The sequence below is a fragment of the Molothrus aeneus genome, chromosome 4, assembly GCF_037042795.1.
Source record: "Molothrus aeneus isolate 106 chromosome 4, BPBGC_Maene_1.0, whole genome shotgun sequence".
NCBI lineage: Eukaryota > Metazoa > Chordata > Aves > Passeriformes > Icteridae > Molothrus > Molothrus aeneus.
The window spans coordinates 65,336,812-65,352,989 of NC_089649.1; the positions used below are offsets into that span (position 1 = coordinate 65,336,812).

General features: G+C 42.9%; 1 protein-coding gene across 1 annotated transcript; it reads right to left on the minus strand.

The window, feature by feature from the left end:
* Positions 1 to 225: 225 nt before the first annotated feature.
* On the minus strand, positions 226 to 8,977 carry LOC136555744 (NELL2-interacting cell ontogeny regulator 1-like). Its single transcript, XM_066548724.1, has 4 exons — positions 8,881 to 8,977; positions 6,676 to 6,818; positions 4,857 to 4,945; positions 226 to 762 (listed from the first exon to the last, which is right to left on the minus strand). Exons 2-4 carry the CDS (start codon positions 6,797 to 6,799, stop codon positions 691 to 693), a joined length of 285 nt encoding a protein of 94 aa, XP_066404821.1. The 5' UTR covers positions 6,800 to 6,818; positions 8,881 to 8,977; the 3' UTR covers positions 226 to 690.
* Positions 8,978 to 16,178: the final 7,201 nt, after the last annotated feature.

The window sequence follows — 16,178 nt, forward strand, 5'->3', positions numbered from 1 at the left end:
ATTCACTAGGGCAAGAACAGGGTGTTCAGGGAAGGAGGGGAAGAAACCAAACATTTTAATTAAAGAAAATAGTACTCTTCTGCAGGACAGCAGATGGCTCAGCACTGAGATATAAACTGCTTTGGTCCAAGAACAGCAGATGTGTAACTCCTCATGACACACACCCCATTACAGCTGACAGAACTACAACATGCCTGAAGGTGGGCACAGCACAGACAACAAACAGAAAGGACTTCATCATCTTTAATACACAGGCAAAGCCTACAGAGACTGCAGTGGCATGTCTCAATGTAACTGGGTAAGCTGCCACAGACATATGTTCATATTAAAGACAAAAAACAGCTGCATGTGTCTCTGGGGCACTGTCCTCCAAAATTATCGGGGGGGGGGGGGGGTTACACTTGGCAAATTCTGATTTAAAAATCAAAGCAGGTACATTTCCCCCCTCCCCACCCTAAAATCAAGTAACAGATTTACTGAATTGAGACCTTACTAGCAGTCCAGCAGATGTGAAAAGAGGGTACTTTTAAAAAACGATACAGAACAGACAAATACATCAGACACAGGCCCCAGTTTCATCAGCACATTGGGGCATACATGCTTGCCACATGAACTCCATAAAGCTGTATTTTATACAGCTGCATTTTAAAAACTGCTGGACAGGTGAGTCTCCTCAGGGGTCTCCAGGGTTCAGTTCAGCAGATTGGCAGCTATGCAGTCACACAGATTTCTCTTTTCCACCTGAAGAAGCAGAGTTTCTGTCTATTAGAGGGAGGAAAAACATCATCAAAAAACAAATGTCAGCATTGTAAAACTAATGAGGTCCCAAAGAAAAGTCCATTTTATTTTTATTCTACAATTTGGAACTAGCAGTATGAGGTGAATTTTGGGGTAAAAATCAGAATTGTTGTTTACTGCTCTACAAAATGATTTTGCTTTTGTGGGATTAATTGGCACACCAACATAGCACTATTTCCTGTGACATGGAGGAAGTTATTTTTCTTTTTTACAATCTTATTTCAACAGCACAAACTGGAGCATAAGCTAAGAAGTTCATTAGAGGCTTAAGCCCCCTCCCCACCCCTCCCAAATCATGTCAGAAACTTTATTTTACTTAAAAACAGACTCTGAACTTAAAATTAAATTAAATTGGGACCCACTCTCAGTGAAGAAATTAATTTCTCTAATTTCTCCTGTTTTTCTTTGACTTTCTCCTAATAATACAAAAATTCAGTAGTTACTGATAATAAAACAGACAAGAGGTTTTGAGCTGGCACAGAGCAATCACAATTCAAATACAAGATGAGATTCCTGACTTCTTTAAGGAAAGGGGTCCCAAACTGGTGAAATTGGAAGTCTCTGGGTTGAACAGAGGTTCATCAATATCAGGAGATCTCTGTTGCCCACAGATCCCTGGTTCTGAAGCAATGAGGGTGGATTGGGAACTTCTGAGAGCTGGAGCTGGGCATGGTCTGAAAGGCTGCACCCTCTCAGCCCTCCTGTGTGAGAAAGGGCTGGGGACCAGGGAGGGGACGGCAGGGAAAGGAAATCTGGGAATCCTTCCTCACACACTTGGGTTTTCCTGGCTGTCTGGAGCACTTGCTGCTTCAGTAGAAGCACGATGCAGCAGAGCTGTTTGACATCAACATCATATCTTCACCTCAGTTTGTCTACCATGAGCTGAAGCTGTAGCTAAAAATCAGCCTGATCCAAGAGAAAACTCCCCCCTCACTGCCATGGGACACAGTAGCTGTGGAAGTCCACTCACCAAATTAATCCCTGCTGGTGCCACAGCTACTGTAGCTAGGCACAGGAAAAAAAGGCATTATGAGGCCCACCAGCTCTAAATGCCAACCACACCCATCCTTAACCTGCCTGACTTGCAATTCCTGGAAAAGATGAGTTGCCATGGGATTCAAGGCTGTGTTTTAAAAGCTGTGCTATCCATTGACCCACATCAGCTAAAGGCACTTAGAGCAGAACTGGGCTGAAGCATCCTGCTCTGCACTTGCCTTCTTAGTGCAGGAAAAGCCATCTGCTGCTCAGGCTGGTTTTTTTCCCAGATGATAAATCTCAGGGAAAAACCACAACCCTGTGGTTTCATATTAAATCAGGTATCACTTTTAGTTCTTTCAGCTGCCCTGCAAAACTGAAAAGATCTGATCAGACTTTGCCAATCATTGAAAAGACCTTCAATCACCACCTTCTCACCACCTCACTGACACCATTTGCCATGGTTTGAGGTTAAGGGAGGTTGACAGCATGCCAACATCTCTGGAGCTGAGTCCCAAGGCTCCTTACCATCTTATATATCTTTAATAACATTTTCAAGCCTTTCTTTTTATTTTCAGGGGCACATCCAGCTTACTGTGCTTTAAACATTCCAAACAACCACAGACAGTTTAGAAAGCAATAAAGAGCAGGGCTTGTGGTGGGAGCAGCTCCCTCCCAGCAGCACAAGACTCCTCTCCCCAGCCCATGACCACATGTGGCACTTGGGCTGAGTGGTGAACCACAGAAATTCCCAGAAAACACTGCCCACAGTTAATTCTCACTGCCAAAACAACTACTCCAGCCTGCTCTGAGGGACCAGCAGCAACAAAAAACAGGGCAGAGAGGGGTAAACAGATCTGATGTGTAGAAATCAGCCAGCCTGACAATTAGTGAGGGACCATCACACCAGGGTAGGTTACAAAAACCTATTGGGATTGGAAAAGGAAGGAGATCCAGTCTGTGGCCTTCATAAAAGGGTCTGTGACTTATTCCAGAGTCAGTTTGCTTTGAGACACCATGTAAATCAACCCAGGGCCAAATGAAGTGTGAAAGCTCTTGAGCAATATTCTTGTGCAATAAAATGATACACAGGCTTCCCCTGTACAGAACTACAGGGTAAGATGTGCAGGAGGAATTAAATGAGAATTTCCTCTCTAAGCTGTTGGGAATCCCTCCCCCTCCAACACAGTTAGAGCTGCTTAGTCATCATCTAACAATCTTGCCTGCAAACAAAGGAGAGTTTTTCAAGGAAATTAATGTCTCCAGTGGGAATATTAACAAAGGGAATTGTATTTTCAGGGACAGGAATATTTACCCCACAAAACAGCTAAACAGACTAAAATAGTCAAATGTGAAATATATGTGGCTGAAAGCAGTGGTCCCAAAGCCCTCAGTTTGCATTAAATAGTGCCACAGCTGAATAATAAAAGTAAGAATTAAAATACCCTAGAAGACAGTTCCAAGAAGTCCTCAACTGTTAAATATTTCCATGTCTTTTGAGGATGTAGGCAGAATTCCTAGCTTAATGACTGGAATAGGCCTGTTCCAGTCATGGGAAACTGAAGGATTTCAATATGAATTTAATTATTTAGATTTTAAAGTGATAAGGAAGTGATAGGTTTGTTTTCATGGGAATATATCACATTTTCAGGCTTGCTGTCAAATCTACAAGTGTGAAAGCCAATAATAGGACATTCATCTCAACTGACTTTTTTCCTATCCTCATGTTATCTCTTTGACTGTCTTTAATTTTTATTTTTTAAAAACTATTAAAACACAGGGGGTTCTTGATGCTACTTCTACTTTGGATGTCTGTGTTTGATAAAGCTTTTCTCTTGGTCTGCAAGCTGAAGGTTTCATAAAGGTCACTGCCAGACACCCAGAGAAAATCTTAAGAGACTTTGCATCAAGATGAAAAAATTCTGATGAAAAGTTCAAAGGTTTGTAGTAGGAAGAGCTGTGCTAAAACCACTTTACAGCACAATCTGAACATCTTGTTTGGGCTGCATAAAGTGCTCAGCAGATTCATTAGCAAGATTTGTTCATGAAGCCCAGAATATATTTGACCTGTAATTATTGAACAGATTTTGTTTAGCTGTAAATGTGCTACATACCAATCTGGTTCTGCTGGAATGTTTATTTTTTTTCTAGCATGTCACAATTCAAGGCATCTTGGTTCATGCACTTGCATTTTCACCTAAACATCAAGGACCCTGCTTGAAGCAACCTCAAACCATTCCTCAAAGACAACAGCTCACAGGCTTCGACCTGTGAACAGCCTTGACCATAAATCAGAAAAGCAGAAAAGTTTCAGTACCTTCTGCTGAGCAATGTGTGCAGGAGTGTGTCTATAGCACTCCAGCTAAAGGGTACCCAGGAGTGGGGACAAAGCCACCCTCCTGGGACACACAGCAGCTGGGACACAGATTGCAGGTTGCTGCAGCAAGAGACAGATCCACATCCCCCACAGAAGGGAGGTGCCAGCCCTGGCACATTCTGCACACTCACTGCAAGCCAAACAAGTTTCATTCCCTGTGCTGTTCTACTTTGTGGCATTTTTCACCATTATGAAATTAGAGAAATGGAAAAACTCTCTATGGATGTTTCCTCCCTTAGCTTCTCCCCAGGGATAAAAGCATATGCAGGGGACTATTTTATTTTAGTAAGCTTTTTGTTTGAGCTGAAAGAGTATATAATTTATATATATTACCCAAAAGGAAAGGCTCTTTCCTTTTGGGCAATATATAGAAATTATACTCCCACCTTACTCCCCCTGACATAAAAACAAAGGTGTGTGCTCAGTATTTGGAGAGAGAAAATCAGCACTAATGGCTCTAATTTGGCAAGAGAAGGACAGTCAGTTCACACTTCCCTACACTTCCTATTGTCCCTGATACCCCAAAGCAGAAGAATTCCACAGATTACTGCACAGAGAGGTGAAATGTAATTAACCAGCCTCACCTTAGAGCACAGGACAGCACAGTTCACCGAGTGTGCAAAATCCATCCACCTTACCTACTTTTATCCACAAAACTTTCTTTTACATTGGGAAAAAAAAAAAAAGACATTTAATGTTTCCTTACCCTTGTGTCTAGATTATATGCTGTCTTCTTTAAATCCTGCAGAGCTCTCTGCATGAACTCAAAGGCATGGCAATCAACACAGGGGCGGCCTAGCAGAGATTCAGGAGAGAATCATGACTGTATGGCATGAAGAATTAACTAGAAGGACTAAACTGTGATTTTGAGTATCAGAAAGTGCTACAGAAAAGAGTCCACAGAGTGAGTACTGATGTTGATACTCCTAAACAACCCAGGTAATTTTAATTGGCTCACTGTGATGGCCCACCCAGTCTCTCAATTATAAAAGAATTACTTCAAATTTACATTAATATTTTTCTTCCCACTACACTGCTGTTCCACTTTTCCTTCCACAGCTCATTGTATGGAAACATTAAACTCTTAACTTGAGTCTTTCATTTTGTTCCACTAACCCTGGGTACATTTTCAACATTATCTTCAGATTTTTCAGAAATTATGTCTGAAAACATGAACCTGCTCCCTAGAAAAATCTCATCTCCTGATCTAACAAATGTGAGCTCTAAATAGAAGACTAATAAAATAAAACTGACTACAATATCATAAAGACAGACCACTTCAGCCTCTAACTTTGACACAGCTTTGCTCAACCAAATGCCCTGCTATCAGCAGGCAGTGCTGGTAAGCAGAACTGCTGCAATCTGGATTTATTGGAGTGTTAAAGAGAATGTTCCCAGATTGAGACATTCAGACTGAAGGGCACAAGGCTTGCTTTGGCTTGTTCACCACATAACACAGATCTGTGCCCTAACAGACAACAGTACTGAGACAGCAAAGACAGACAGACAAACACCTTGAGCTCATCAGGCTCATCAGGCTCAGCTGCTCTCATTGGCCTCTCTGTGCCTGTGCCTGGCTGACAACCTCACCAGAAATCCTGAGCCCAGCTTTAGTTTGCTCTTTGGGGTCTGGTGTGAATGAAAGGATGAAATCCAGGCTAATTTGGGAAATGCTGCTGTGCCTGTGTCCTGTCCGTAAGCCCGTTTTGGAAACACGTGATGTTGGACTGTACATGCCTCTGACATGCTGGACAATGAGCTCCCAGCTCACATCTGAGTGCTGACCAGCAGCCAGGAATTCTGCCTGCTGGAGAAAGGGAGCCTGCCAAAGTCTTTAACTGGTGAAGAAATAATAATACTAATTATATATATATATAAACCCTCCACATTAAATAGTATTAAAGACCTGCTCCATCATTGTTGTACCATCACCCAACTTCAGTGCTACTGTATTTACACTGGACAAAAGGAGAGGACAGCAGTTTTTCACATCAACAACTTGATGCAAGGATCTGTCATTATGCTTATAAAATAAAATAAACTCAAAACAGATCAGCAAAGGAGAATTAGGTGGTTGAAAGCCCCAAGACTAGGTGTTGACAAAATGGTTTCTTGGCATCGTCATTGTGAATTTTTTAAATAAAAATCATGACTTTAAAATAGCAAACATTCTCAAGAACAAAATATAATGAACAGACAATGTCAGATGAAAAAGAACAAGTCTCGGTAATGTCTCTGAAAAACAAACATGGTGATTGCTGGCATAGAAAGGGCTAACACAATGGACCAAAGAAAAGATGCAGAACAGTGGCAGATTTCAGCAAAAAGCAAGAGACAAAGATAAGAGAGTGAGGAGCTTTGGATGCAGGAGCAAAACAGCACTGGTAGATTATCAGGCTGTGGTTTTAAAACAATGTAGGCAAGACATATCCAAAATAGTTTGAATTATTTGGGCAAACTTCAGAGTGCTGCAACATGAAAACTGCAGCAGGGGCTGTAGGAGAGGACCGCAGGGTGGTACTTACTTTCAGCTGGGATGGCTGTTCCTGCTTCCTGGTCAGCTCTGACAGGCTCTGAGACAAGTAGTGCAACCAAAAATACCAAAGGAACTGTAAGGATGGCTCTCCTCAGAAGGCAGGGTGCCAGCATCTTGGGAATGGATGCTTCTCTGCTTGTCAAGAGACATAAACAAGTTAGTGAGGAACACTACAGACACACAAGGGTTCTGTCACAAAGTTAATGTCCCTGATGATGGCTAAAGATTTGTCAGTCTTCCTCTGAAAGAAGACAAAATATCAGAAGATGTAGAGCATGGAGAGAAGTTCTCTGTACCTTTCCAGAGTGTACATAAAACTCAACTGTGAGAGAACATTCCTACACAAGATAAGAAGTCCTTGGTGTGTTCTTGGTTTCATTTGAAGGCCAGGATGCTTTGCCTGGTCTGTGACTTTTTCCTAACTACACGGACATGAATCTGGGGAGCTGGTTCACTGCTACACTTTGAGATCAAAACTTCAGGGATTACAGAGCTGGCTGAAACATAACCTGGAAACAAGGTCTTTGGCCTCTGGCTTCCTTTACTGCATCATCTTTTCACAAGTAAAATAACTAAAGGTAACCATTAGCATTACACAGCGTGCTAATTATAAAAACTCCTTTATGAATCTATTTGAAGAAAAAGACTTTTGTTAAACCTCCACAAATTCATAAGTAGAATTTCTAATGGTAAATGCATCAAAACTTGTTGACCTTCTGTTTCCCCTCCTAATCTGGGCTTCAGACCACTATTTGCAGCCATCCATTTGTTCCTGCCAGGCCACACCATGCCCAGACCCGGGTACAACCTGGTCCAGCAGCAGTTTTCTTTCACACAGAGGGAAGTTTTTTATAAGTTTCAAATTAAGTGTTTTCTTGACCCAACAGGTAAACTGTTCAGAGCAAAAGGGACTGGCTCAAGTTGCAATTGCTTTAGAGATCCCAATCCAAGCCTCAAGGACTCTGGCACACTGCTAGAGAGCTCCTTAGCTCAGCCAAGTTTACCTTTCATTCCTGTACATCAAAATGGAAGAAAGATAGACTAAAATAAGGCTAAGTTATGGCAATACAATAAAACCCACATTAAAAAATCTGTTCAGCTAACTGTGGGAAAGCAGGACAACATTCTGCCTCTTTCTGTTGGTGCTTTTTGAGCAAAAGATGTTGCATAAGAGCATTAGATCTGCATGTACTGAATGCAAGAGTACAGCACTCCCCAGAACAGATTGTATTTCACATTTAGAAAGGCAGTAGAGGGAGGCAGGAAAGGGAAGGGTTTTCCCCATTTTGCCACAAACACAGAACAGAACAAGACTGCTCTTCAATATGTGCAATCCACCTTTTCAGACACAGCTAAAGTGGAGCTGCAAACTCTGCACAAACACTTGCAGCATGTGCAAACCAGCAATTCAGCCAGGGCAGGAGCAGCATTATACACATCCCCTGCCTGTGCACCTCAACCCAAACACAAGAGCAGGGAATGGTTCAGAACCATACCTGTACAAGTAGAGTCACAGATATACTTGAGCCCATGGCAACACAAAGACAGGGTAATATAATTTCTATACCCTCATATTGGGTTTCGTGTCCCACCCACTATTTGGATCTGATGTGATCCTTTTTTTTTTTAATCTCTACAACCCCTAAAATAAAGGGATTAAATCACTACAAGTGGTTTGGGTTTTCTGTTTTAATTAATGGTGATCCGCATCAAAACAAGTACAATCAAAAATAGCAGTCTTTGCAATAGGATGCAGCAGAGTGTCTCCAAGTAATAGTAAATTAGGACATCATCAGCCTCTTTTGGAAGCACCTGATGAAGCAGCCTCCTGGTCAGCAGGAGCAGAGGCTATTCTCAGAGCTGACTATGAGTACTATGAAGGTTCAACAAAACAAAACAGACACACTGTTAAACTTTTTTTGGGGTACCTTACCCATCACCCAGCCCAGAGTCAGCTCAGCTTTGTATGTGAGCCCCACTGCAGGACAACTGCTCCTCTAGGGCAGCAATCATCTTAAATCACACCTGACTCCTGCCTCTTAGTTATTGCATGGGAATTTGCAAGGAATAATCATGACAGGCTTACAAGGGTGGTCTCTCCCTGCAGTGCAGCTGGGAACAGAGACACATCTGTGCATGGACTTCTATGAAAGAGAAAATTCACCCCCTTTAACAAAGGAAAAAATATCAGTACCTGATCTTTCTCTTGTCTTTGTGATGGTTTCTTTGAAATGGCCGCTGCAAACTGCTAAGAGAACAAGTGCAGCATTTCTGAGCATGTGCACTGTCTCTTTTTAACCTTCCCTGAAAGAGGTTATTACTATGGGGAGATTTCTGCCATGGCAACAATGCAGAGCACTGCAGCACGCAGCGCAGATTTAAAGAGGCACAGGCTGTGTAGCCCAGGTCTGGGGAAGGATGATTCTGCTCTGACATGCAAGATCCAGCAGTGACTCACCTGCCCTGGGTAAGGTTTTTAAAGCCAGGCCATTTGATTAATCTCTCTTGAAGTCTGCTGAGTGGTTTTCCTGAAGTCTGAGCAGCTGCATGGGGCACCTGGTTCAAGCAACTTGCTCCCCCAGAGCTTGAAAATCACCACAACAAACTACAGCTGCTTTTTGGGAGATGAGGACAGAGCAGGGATTGCACTGAGGAATTGGTCAATGCACTGCCTGCCATTTGAATGGTTCTGACTTACAGGGGGCATTGGCACTCGTGCCTGCTTTCCCAGGTGTTCCTGTGATTCCAGTCCCAGGGCTGCCAGGAGCAGCTGCAACCACCAAAACTCTGAGAGGGAGTTTGAGCCCAAACTCAGAACCCCTTTTTTCCAGCCTGCACTTCCATCCCCCTTTCAGTGCCCTGTGAGCTGCACTCCAGGACAACACTGACTGCACTTGTCCTGCATGCAATGATACCATGGAATGAAGATGATAAAAGGGATTTTGTCAAATCAAAGCTAAGTTCAGGGGTTACATCACCCCCCAAAAACCACATTTCCCATCACAAATTAGACACCAGCAGTGCTTGTTTCAAAGAGAATGAGCCCAGCTGAGGGCAGGCACAGCACTGAGGAGCATGCACAGACCTTCAAAGGGACTGTGCACTGTGTTTGCTTTGCCTGGTTCAGAGGAGACTCAACCTTCAATAATTTCATGGTGAAAGTTGGGGGCATTCTGTGCCCAGGAAGGTCAGGCACACAATCTTTTTTTCAGGAGCAGAAACTCCTTCCCAGAATTATGACTGAATTGCTGGCTAATGTTTTTCTTTTCCACTTGCTCTATACAACCTGTCTCTCCTGTATAGCCCAAGAGGAATGGTTTGCTCCCATTAATTCTGGTAAGTAAGTAAGGAGCTAAAATCTCAGCTTGTTCAGTGTGTAACTATGCTGCTGAATGAAGTTACAACATCCATGAGCAGAGTCAAGAGGGGATTAATTATAGTACTGCCATCCTTACACATCACAAAAGCACAAATCAGGGGAAAATAATTTTTAGAGACTGTTCTTTTGGGAAAACAAGATTTAGCATTGCAGAGATAACCTTTTGGTCTGATTTAGTATCTGCCTGTTCATAAATTACAAATGCAAACCTTTATTCATGATCACTCTCTGCCCTCTAATCTCATACCTTGGCCTGTCTTCCTGATAAATAGCATAGATATTCATATAGACACACACCCACCACCTGCCCCCATCTCTCTATATGCCTTTTCTTAGTCTAATCATTCCCAGTAAATCTGTTCTCCTCAATCCTGTGCTTTCTCTATCACAACAGTAACACAAAGCAGCCAGCCCTGGTACCTTGGGTGTTATCACTGATTCACTCTTCTAGACCCATGCAATGGGCTTCCAATTCTACTAAATAAACTTTTAAAAATCTGCTTCTGCCATTCAGATGCTAAATTGCTTGCTCTTAGCATCCCATATTCCAAATATTCCAATGTCTCTTTTGTAGCCTTGTCTTAGATCTATTTATCCCTCAAGGAACAACTTTCATTTCAGTGTTTTAAAAACATTTCCTCTTTATTCACTTCTCTCCACTCTGCATTCTGTTAAGTTTTTCTCTTCACTGAAGCTAAAATTTTCTCAAGTGGAAAATATCAGTTCACCAAGGAGGAGATCTTCTATATAGGAGGTAGACATTCCATTTCAGCACATTTTTCATAGAATGTCCTGAGTTGAAAGGGATCCACAATGATCATCAAAGTCAAACTCCTGGCCCTGCACAGCCCCATCCCCAGGAGTCACCCCCTGTGCCCCAGAGCATTGTCCAGACACCCCCTGAGCTCTGCCAGGCTGGTGCTGTGACCACTGCCCTGGGGAGCCTGCTCAGTGCCCAGCCACCCTCTGGGGGCAGAACCTTTTCCTGATATCCCACACAAACCTCCCCTGACACAGCTTCAGGCCATTCCCTGGCTCCTGTCCCTGTCACCACAGAGCAGAGATCAGTGTCTGTCCCTCCTGTTCCCCTCACGAGGAATTTGTAACTGCACTGAGGTCTCCTCTCTGTCCCCTCCAGGCTGAACAGACCAAGTGCCCTCAGCTGCTCCCTGTATGGCCCCTCCAGGCCCTTCACCATCCTCATGGCCTCCTTTGGGCACTCTCTCATAGTTTAATGTCTTTCTTGTCTTGTGGCACCTAAAGCTGCCCCCAGCACTCGAGGTGAGGCCACCCCAGAGCAGAGCAGGACAAGCCCTCCCTTGCCTGGCTGGAGATGCTGGGCCTGATGCCCTCAGGATATGTTTGGCTCTCCTGGCTGCCAGAACACATGGAAAAATTTTGAATTTTTGAAGTTTTGAAATTTTTATTTGGAAAATGTTTTTAAAAAATAATATTTTGACAATTTTCAAATTTTGAGAATTTCTGGCTTTCAGATTCAGTATTATTTGTTCTTTAAAAAGCTTAACACAATAAAAATACATTGCATAGTCTGTTCATGGAATTGCAGAGTAGGAACAGCTCTCATGTTAAAGTTATTGAGGCACAACCCCAACAGAACATTATAACCCCAACAAAACCTTTCCTTCTCTCATGTCCCTGATGCACAAAGCACAGGTCACAGAGGTGCTTGCCCAAGGACACCTGAGAACTGGAAGTACAGAGCAGGACTGGAACCATACAGCACCTGCACTGCACCCTCAGTGGTGATTTCACTGCGGCCAAAGCTGCAGTGGTGCTCATGAGGCACCATGGGCTGAGTGTGAAAAGTGACATTTGTGTGAAAGCTGGAACAACTTGACTCCCCAGCTGCCCTTGGGGAGCATTCATGAGGAAAGCAGAGAGAATTTATAGCTTCTTTTCTATAATGAAGTCTAACACAATGGATTTTTTTTCAAAATCCCCACCAGCTAGGAAACATCAAAGCACTGTCACTGAGATTTCATTTTTTCATCTTGATAGCACATGTCTTGATACTATAAATATTTCTGTGGGATTGGAAGAAAAGCTGGAGCCTTTACCTCTAAGCCTCTTCACTGCTTGGTCTCTCCTTGGCTCTTAAATCTAATATCCTGTCACTACCGAAGACTTTCTCCCTCACTAAAGAAAACAGATTCTGTCATTTCTCCTGGAGACACTTTTATGTTTTCTCATAGCCTGCCCCCTAAATCATGGCCAAAATCTCCCCACAAGGTACCATCCTGTCTTCTATCAACCACACTTTTATGCTTTACCTCTGCCACGAATCCCAGGATGGAGAGCCTGGGGATGAATCTGGCTGGGGCTGTGGATGCCATGCAAACGTGTTTGTCACACCAGTATGTCCCTGCCCCACACCTCTGGCTGTCACCCCTGCCACCCTGGGCTGTGATATCCCCAGGGCAGGGGCTGTGTTTGCTCTTGTTGGGGCAGCACCACAAGGCTGGAGTGTTGATAGAGGGCTCCAGGCACATGTGATATAAAATAAAGTCAAACTACCTAAAGCTGGTCTCATTCTCCCACACTCTGATGTATGAGCTATTCACAGATTCTTTTCCTTCCAATGTCAAGCTCTTGGGATGTGTCAGAGTGACCAAGTTAAGAAGTGAAGCCTGCCTTTGTTCCCTGAACAGGCCTCACCTATCCTGGTAGCAGCAAATAATTGCAATTGTTCTTCCTTCCATTTTCCCCACCAGTAATTTTAGGAACAATTTCCTTGTCAATAAATCCAAATCCCACAGTCCCTATCTGTCAGAGTACGGATTGCCTGGAGTCATTCTAGGATCCAAAAATCTTGAGTTCCAGCACAACCCTAAGGCTGGGCTCACATCCAAGTCTGACTTTTCCACACAGATCTTAGGGAGACTTGCACTGTCAGAACTACTTACTGCTTTGTGGATGAGATGCTAAATTGGGCCTTATCTTCCTGCATCTCTCTGGGAGCTGAGAAGCATCTAAGAATCCCATGGCAATATTCAGGAAGGGTTATCATTAACTGAGACATCCTTGGCTTGCACTCTCCCTGTGCACCCTGCTGCATACACAGCTCTGGGGAATAAAGCTGTGCTGGAGCTATTTCAGGGTACATAAAAGTTGCAGCTTTAACTTGTTTGCAAATTCCACGGGGATGTCTTGAGTACTCTGCAGCAATTAAATATGCAGGCACTTGAATGGGCTTTGGACTAGAGGGGAACAAACCTCTTAATTCTCAAACTTCCCAGTCTGGAGCCAGACCTCAGAGTCCAGGGGCCTCTTCTAGCACTGGAGAGATCTCTCAGCTGACAAACAGGGCACTGTTAGCCAGTTCCCTTGCAAAGGCTGCTTGGAGAAAGAGCAATTGAGGAAACTAAAGAAAGAGAGATTGCTAAAATTGGAAGTTTATTGATGATCTTTTTTTCCTTCTAAAAGGTGTTCATTATCCAAAGTCTGCACTGGGACTCTCAAACTACAGAAATCAGAAGACCCACATTCATTCTCTGCTTTATGAATCAGCTCCTTTGCAGCCAGGAGACTAATTCAGGATGATTTTTATGACATCAATACTTGGATCTCATTGAGAATCAATAATTCTGACATTATAATCTCTACAATTTAATAGCTTAAAGATGGATGTACATTCACACATTTGTGTTTGAAAACTGCATCTCTAACTTGAATTCCTATTTACAAGGTATTTTCAAGCTGATGGATGTAGCTTCTCCTTTATGCATTTTTTTTCTCCTTTCTAGAATGACAGTGCTAGAAATTGCAAGAGCTGAATAGTGCAGTACTATACTATCCTGATGTTGCACTAGCTGTGACTGCACAGTTTTCAGCTAAAAGCTTACTCATGTCTGCCTTTAAAATACCTTGTAAATTAATTCCTTATTTGTAATCCTGGGATGTTTTCAGACTGAGGCCAAAGGCAAATAAGCAATAAAATTTCATAAGTATCACTATAGTGGCCATAGCCTTGGCTGAAATCCAGGAAAACAGACCAGAACCACCACTGTTAAAAGCATGGCTAGTTGGAGTCTAAATAACTGAGTCAAGAACCAGTGATCAGAGCTGGGACAGATTGCCATCCTTAGGAGGTCCAGAACTTGATCTAGGCAGGGATCAAGTTCTAACACACACCCAATAACAGATTAGAATCCCCAAATCCTCAAACTCATCTGGCTGTCATTCTGGAGGGACACACAGTGACCACCAGGGCAGGATGGGTTACTTGTTCCTTGGAGAACTCAGTTTCTGTCCTGGTTTAGGGCAATTTTGGGAGAAATTTTAACTGATGGCAAAAAAAATATGTAGGTTTACAAGCCTCAAAACAACAGATTATGTTGAGATTATAAATAATCCTATGTCAATTTTGTTTACTAAGCTACAGTTTGTAGTAGCAGCTACTGCCAACCTGTGTAAGTACTCCCAGGGCTGTCCAAATGTCCTGCAGGGCACATCCCACCCAGCAGCTGATGCCCTCCTGTGCTCTGATGTGCAGTCTCAGTTTCTTAGCAATGTGTCCTTTCATTCCTATCACCCAGGGAAGTATCTCAGCCTTCTCAGGCTCTTGGTTTTCTTAACATTGGGTTTCACTGCAGGTGTTGTAGCCCACATAAGTGTATGCAGACAGAGTGGCACTCAAATATCTCATGCCCCAGCAGTATCAAACTCATCTTACAGAACACAATCCTGCAGCTCTGAGATTATGCAGAATGTACTTTAAGAGAGCTGAGGACAAATCAATCTTGTTCAGGACATTTGTCTGCACGAGTAGCTTCAGAAGAAATATGGTGAATGCAGAGTCTGACCAGAATTAGAAAATGCTGCAAAATCTTCCTCTCAATAAAAGCCTTTCAATACTTGGCAACCTCCTGGGAGGTTGAAATGCCGAAATTTTCCACTGAAATGTTTCTTTTCCTCTTGAATTTCTCGTCTTTGCATCTGCCCACTTAAAAAGCAACAAAAGTTCTCACCATGGGGGAAAAAAAAAGTATGTCTTAAGGAGTTGAGGATGCAGAAGGAAAACAAACAAATATGCCATGGTGAGAGGTGTATTAAAAACTCTAAAACAGATGGCATTTCAGTACTTGGAGCGAGTTTACAAGAAAGAGGGGGACAAAATTTTTAGCAGGGCCTGTTATGATAGGACAAGGGGTAATGGTTTAAAATTAAAAAGTGTAGATTTCACTTAGATATAAGGAAGAAAAATTCTATGTGGATGGTGAAACACTGGAAAAAGTTATCCAGGGAGGTGGTAGATGCCTCATCCCTGGAAACATTCAAGGTCAGGTTGGACAGAGCTCTGAGCAGACTGATCTAGTGGAAATGTCCCTGCTCATTGCAGGGGTTTGCCCTTTAAAGGTACCTTTCAACCCCTTGATTCTGTGATTCCATGAACTACAAAGTCTTGATCACTTTGTCAGGTCCCATTACCATGATTTCTGTGGATTACTGGTTTTAGAAATTTAGACCTTGGCAAATCAAGAGAAAGGTGATTTTCACTGTTGTGGTGGAACCCAGGGCTGTCAGGACACTGTGAGCAGCTCTGTCTGATAGGTGAATCTGCTGCCAAAGCAGCCAAACACCTCTTCCAAAATTCAGCACTGCCTGCGTGGGAGCTGGACAGGAGCTTATACAATTTTAATAGTTTGAAACAGTGCTTATGCTTTAAATCAGGAATGGGTGATTTACAGTGCAACCAAATTTCAAGGTGAGAAGGAAGGGAATTCACAGAAGACATTTTACCAGGTGCTCAGAGATGTGCACAGGACAGTGTGGCAGGTGAGAGAAAAGAAAAGCAGTGTCTTTTCTTTTCTTACCTGTCACCGTCATATTTTCTGAAAAATCCCTTTGCCAGGATTTCTTCTCCTGGGAAGCTGAGAAGCCTCAGAGAAAAATGAAAACAATAATTATCTGATTAGCTTCTCCTGTGTTTTGCTGCTTTGCAATGTGGTTTGGACATTGTTTACCAACTATTCATTGTTTTATTTGTTAGATGTGAATTGTTTTGGCTTAATGACCAACCATAGTCCAGCTGTGTCAGGACTCTGGAGAGAGTCATGCGTTTTCATTGGTATCTTGTTAAACCTTCTGTAAGT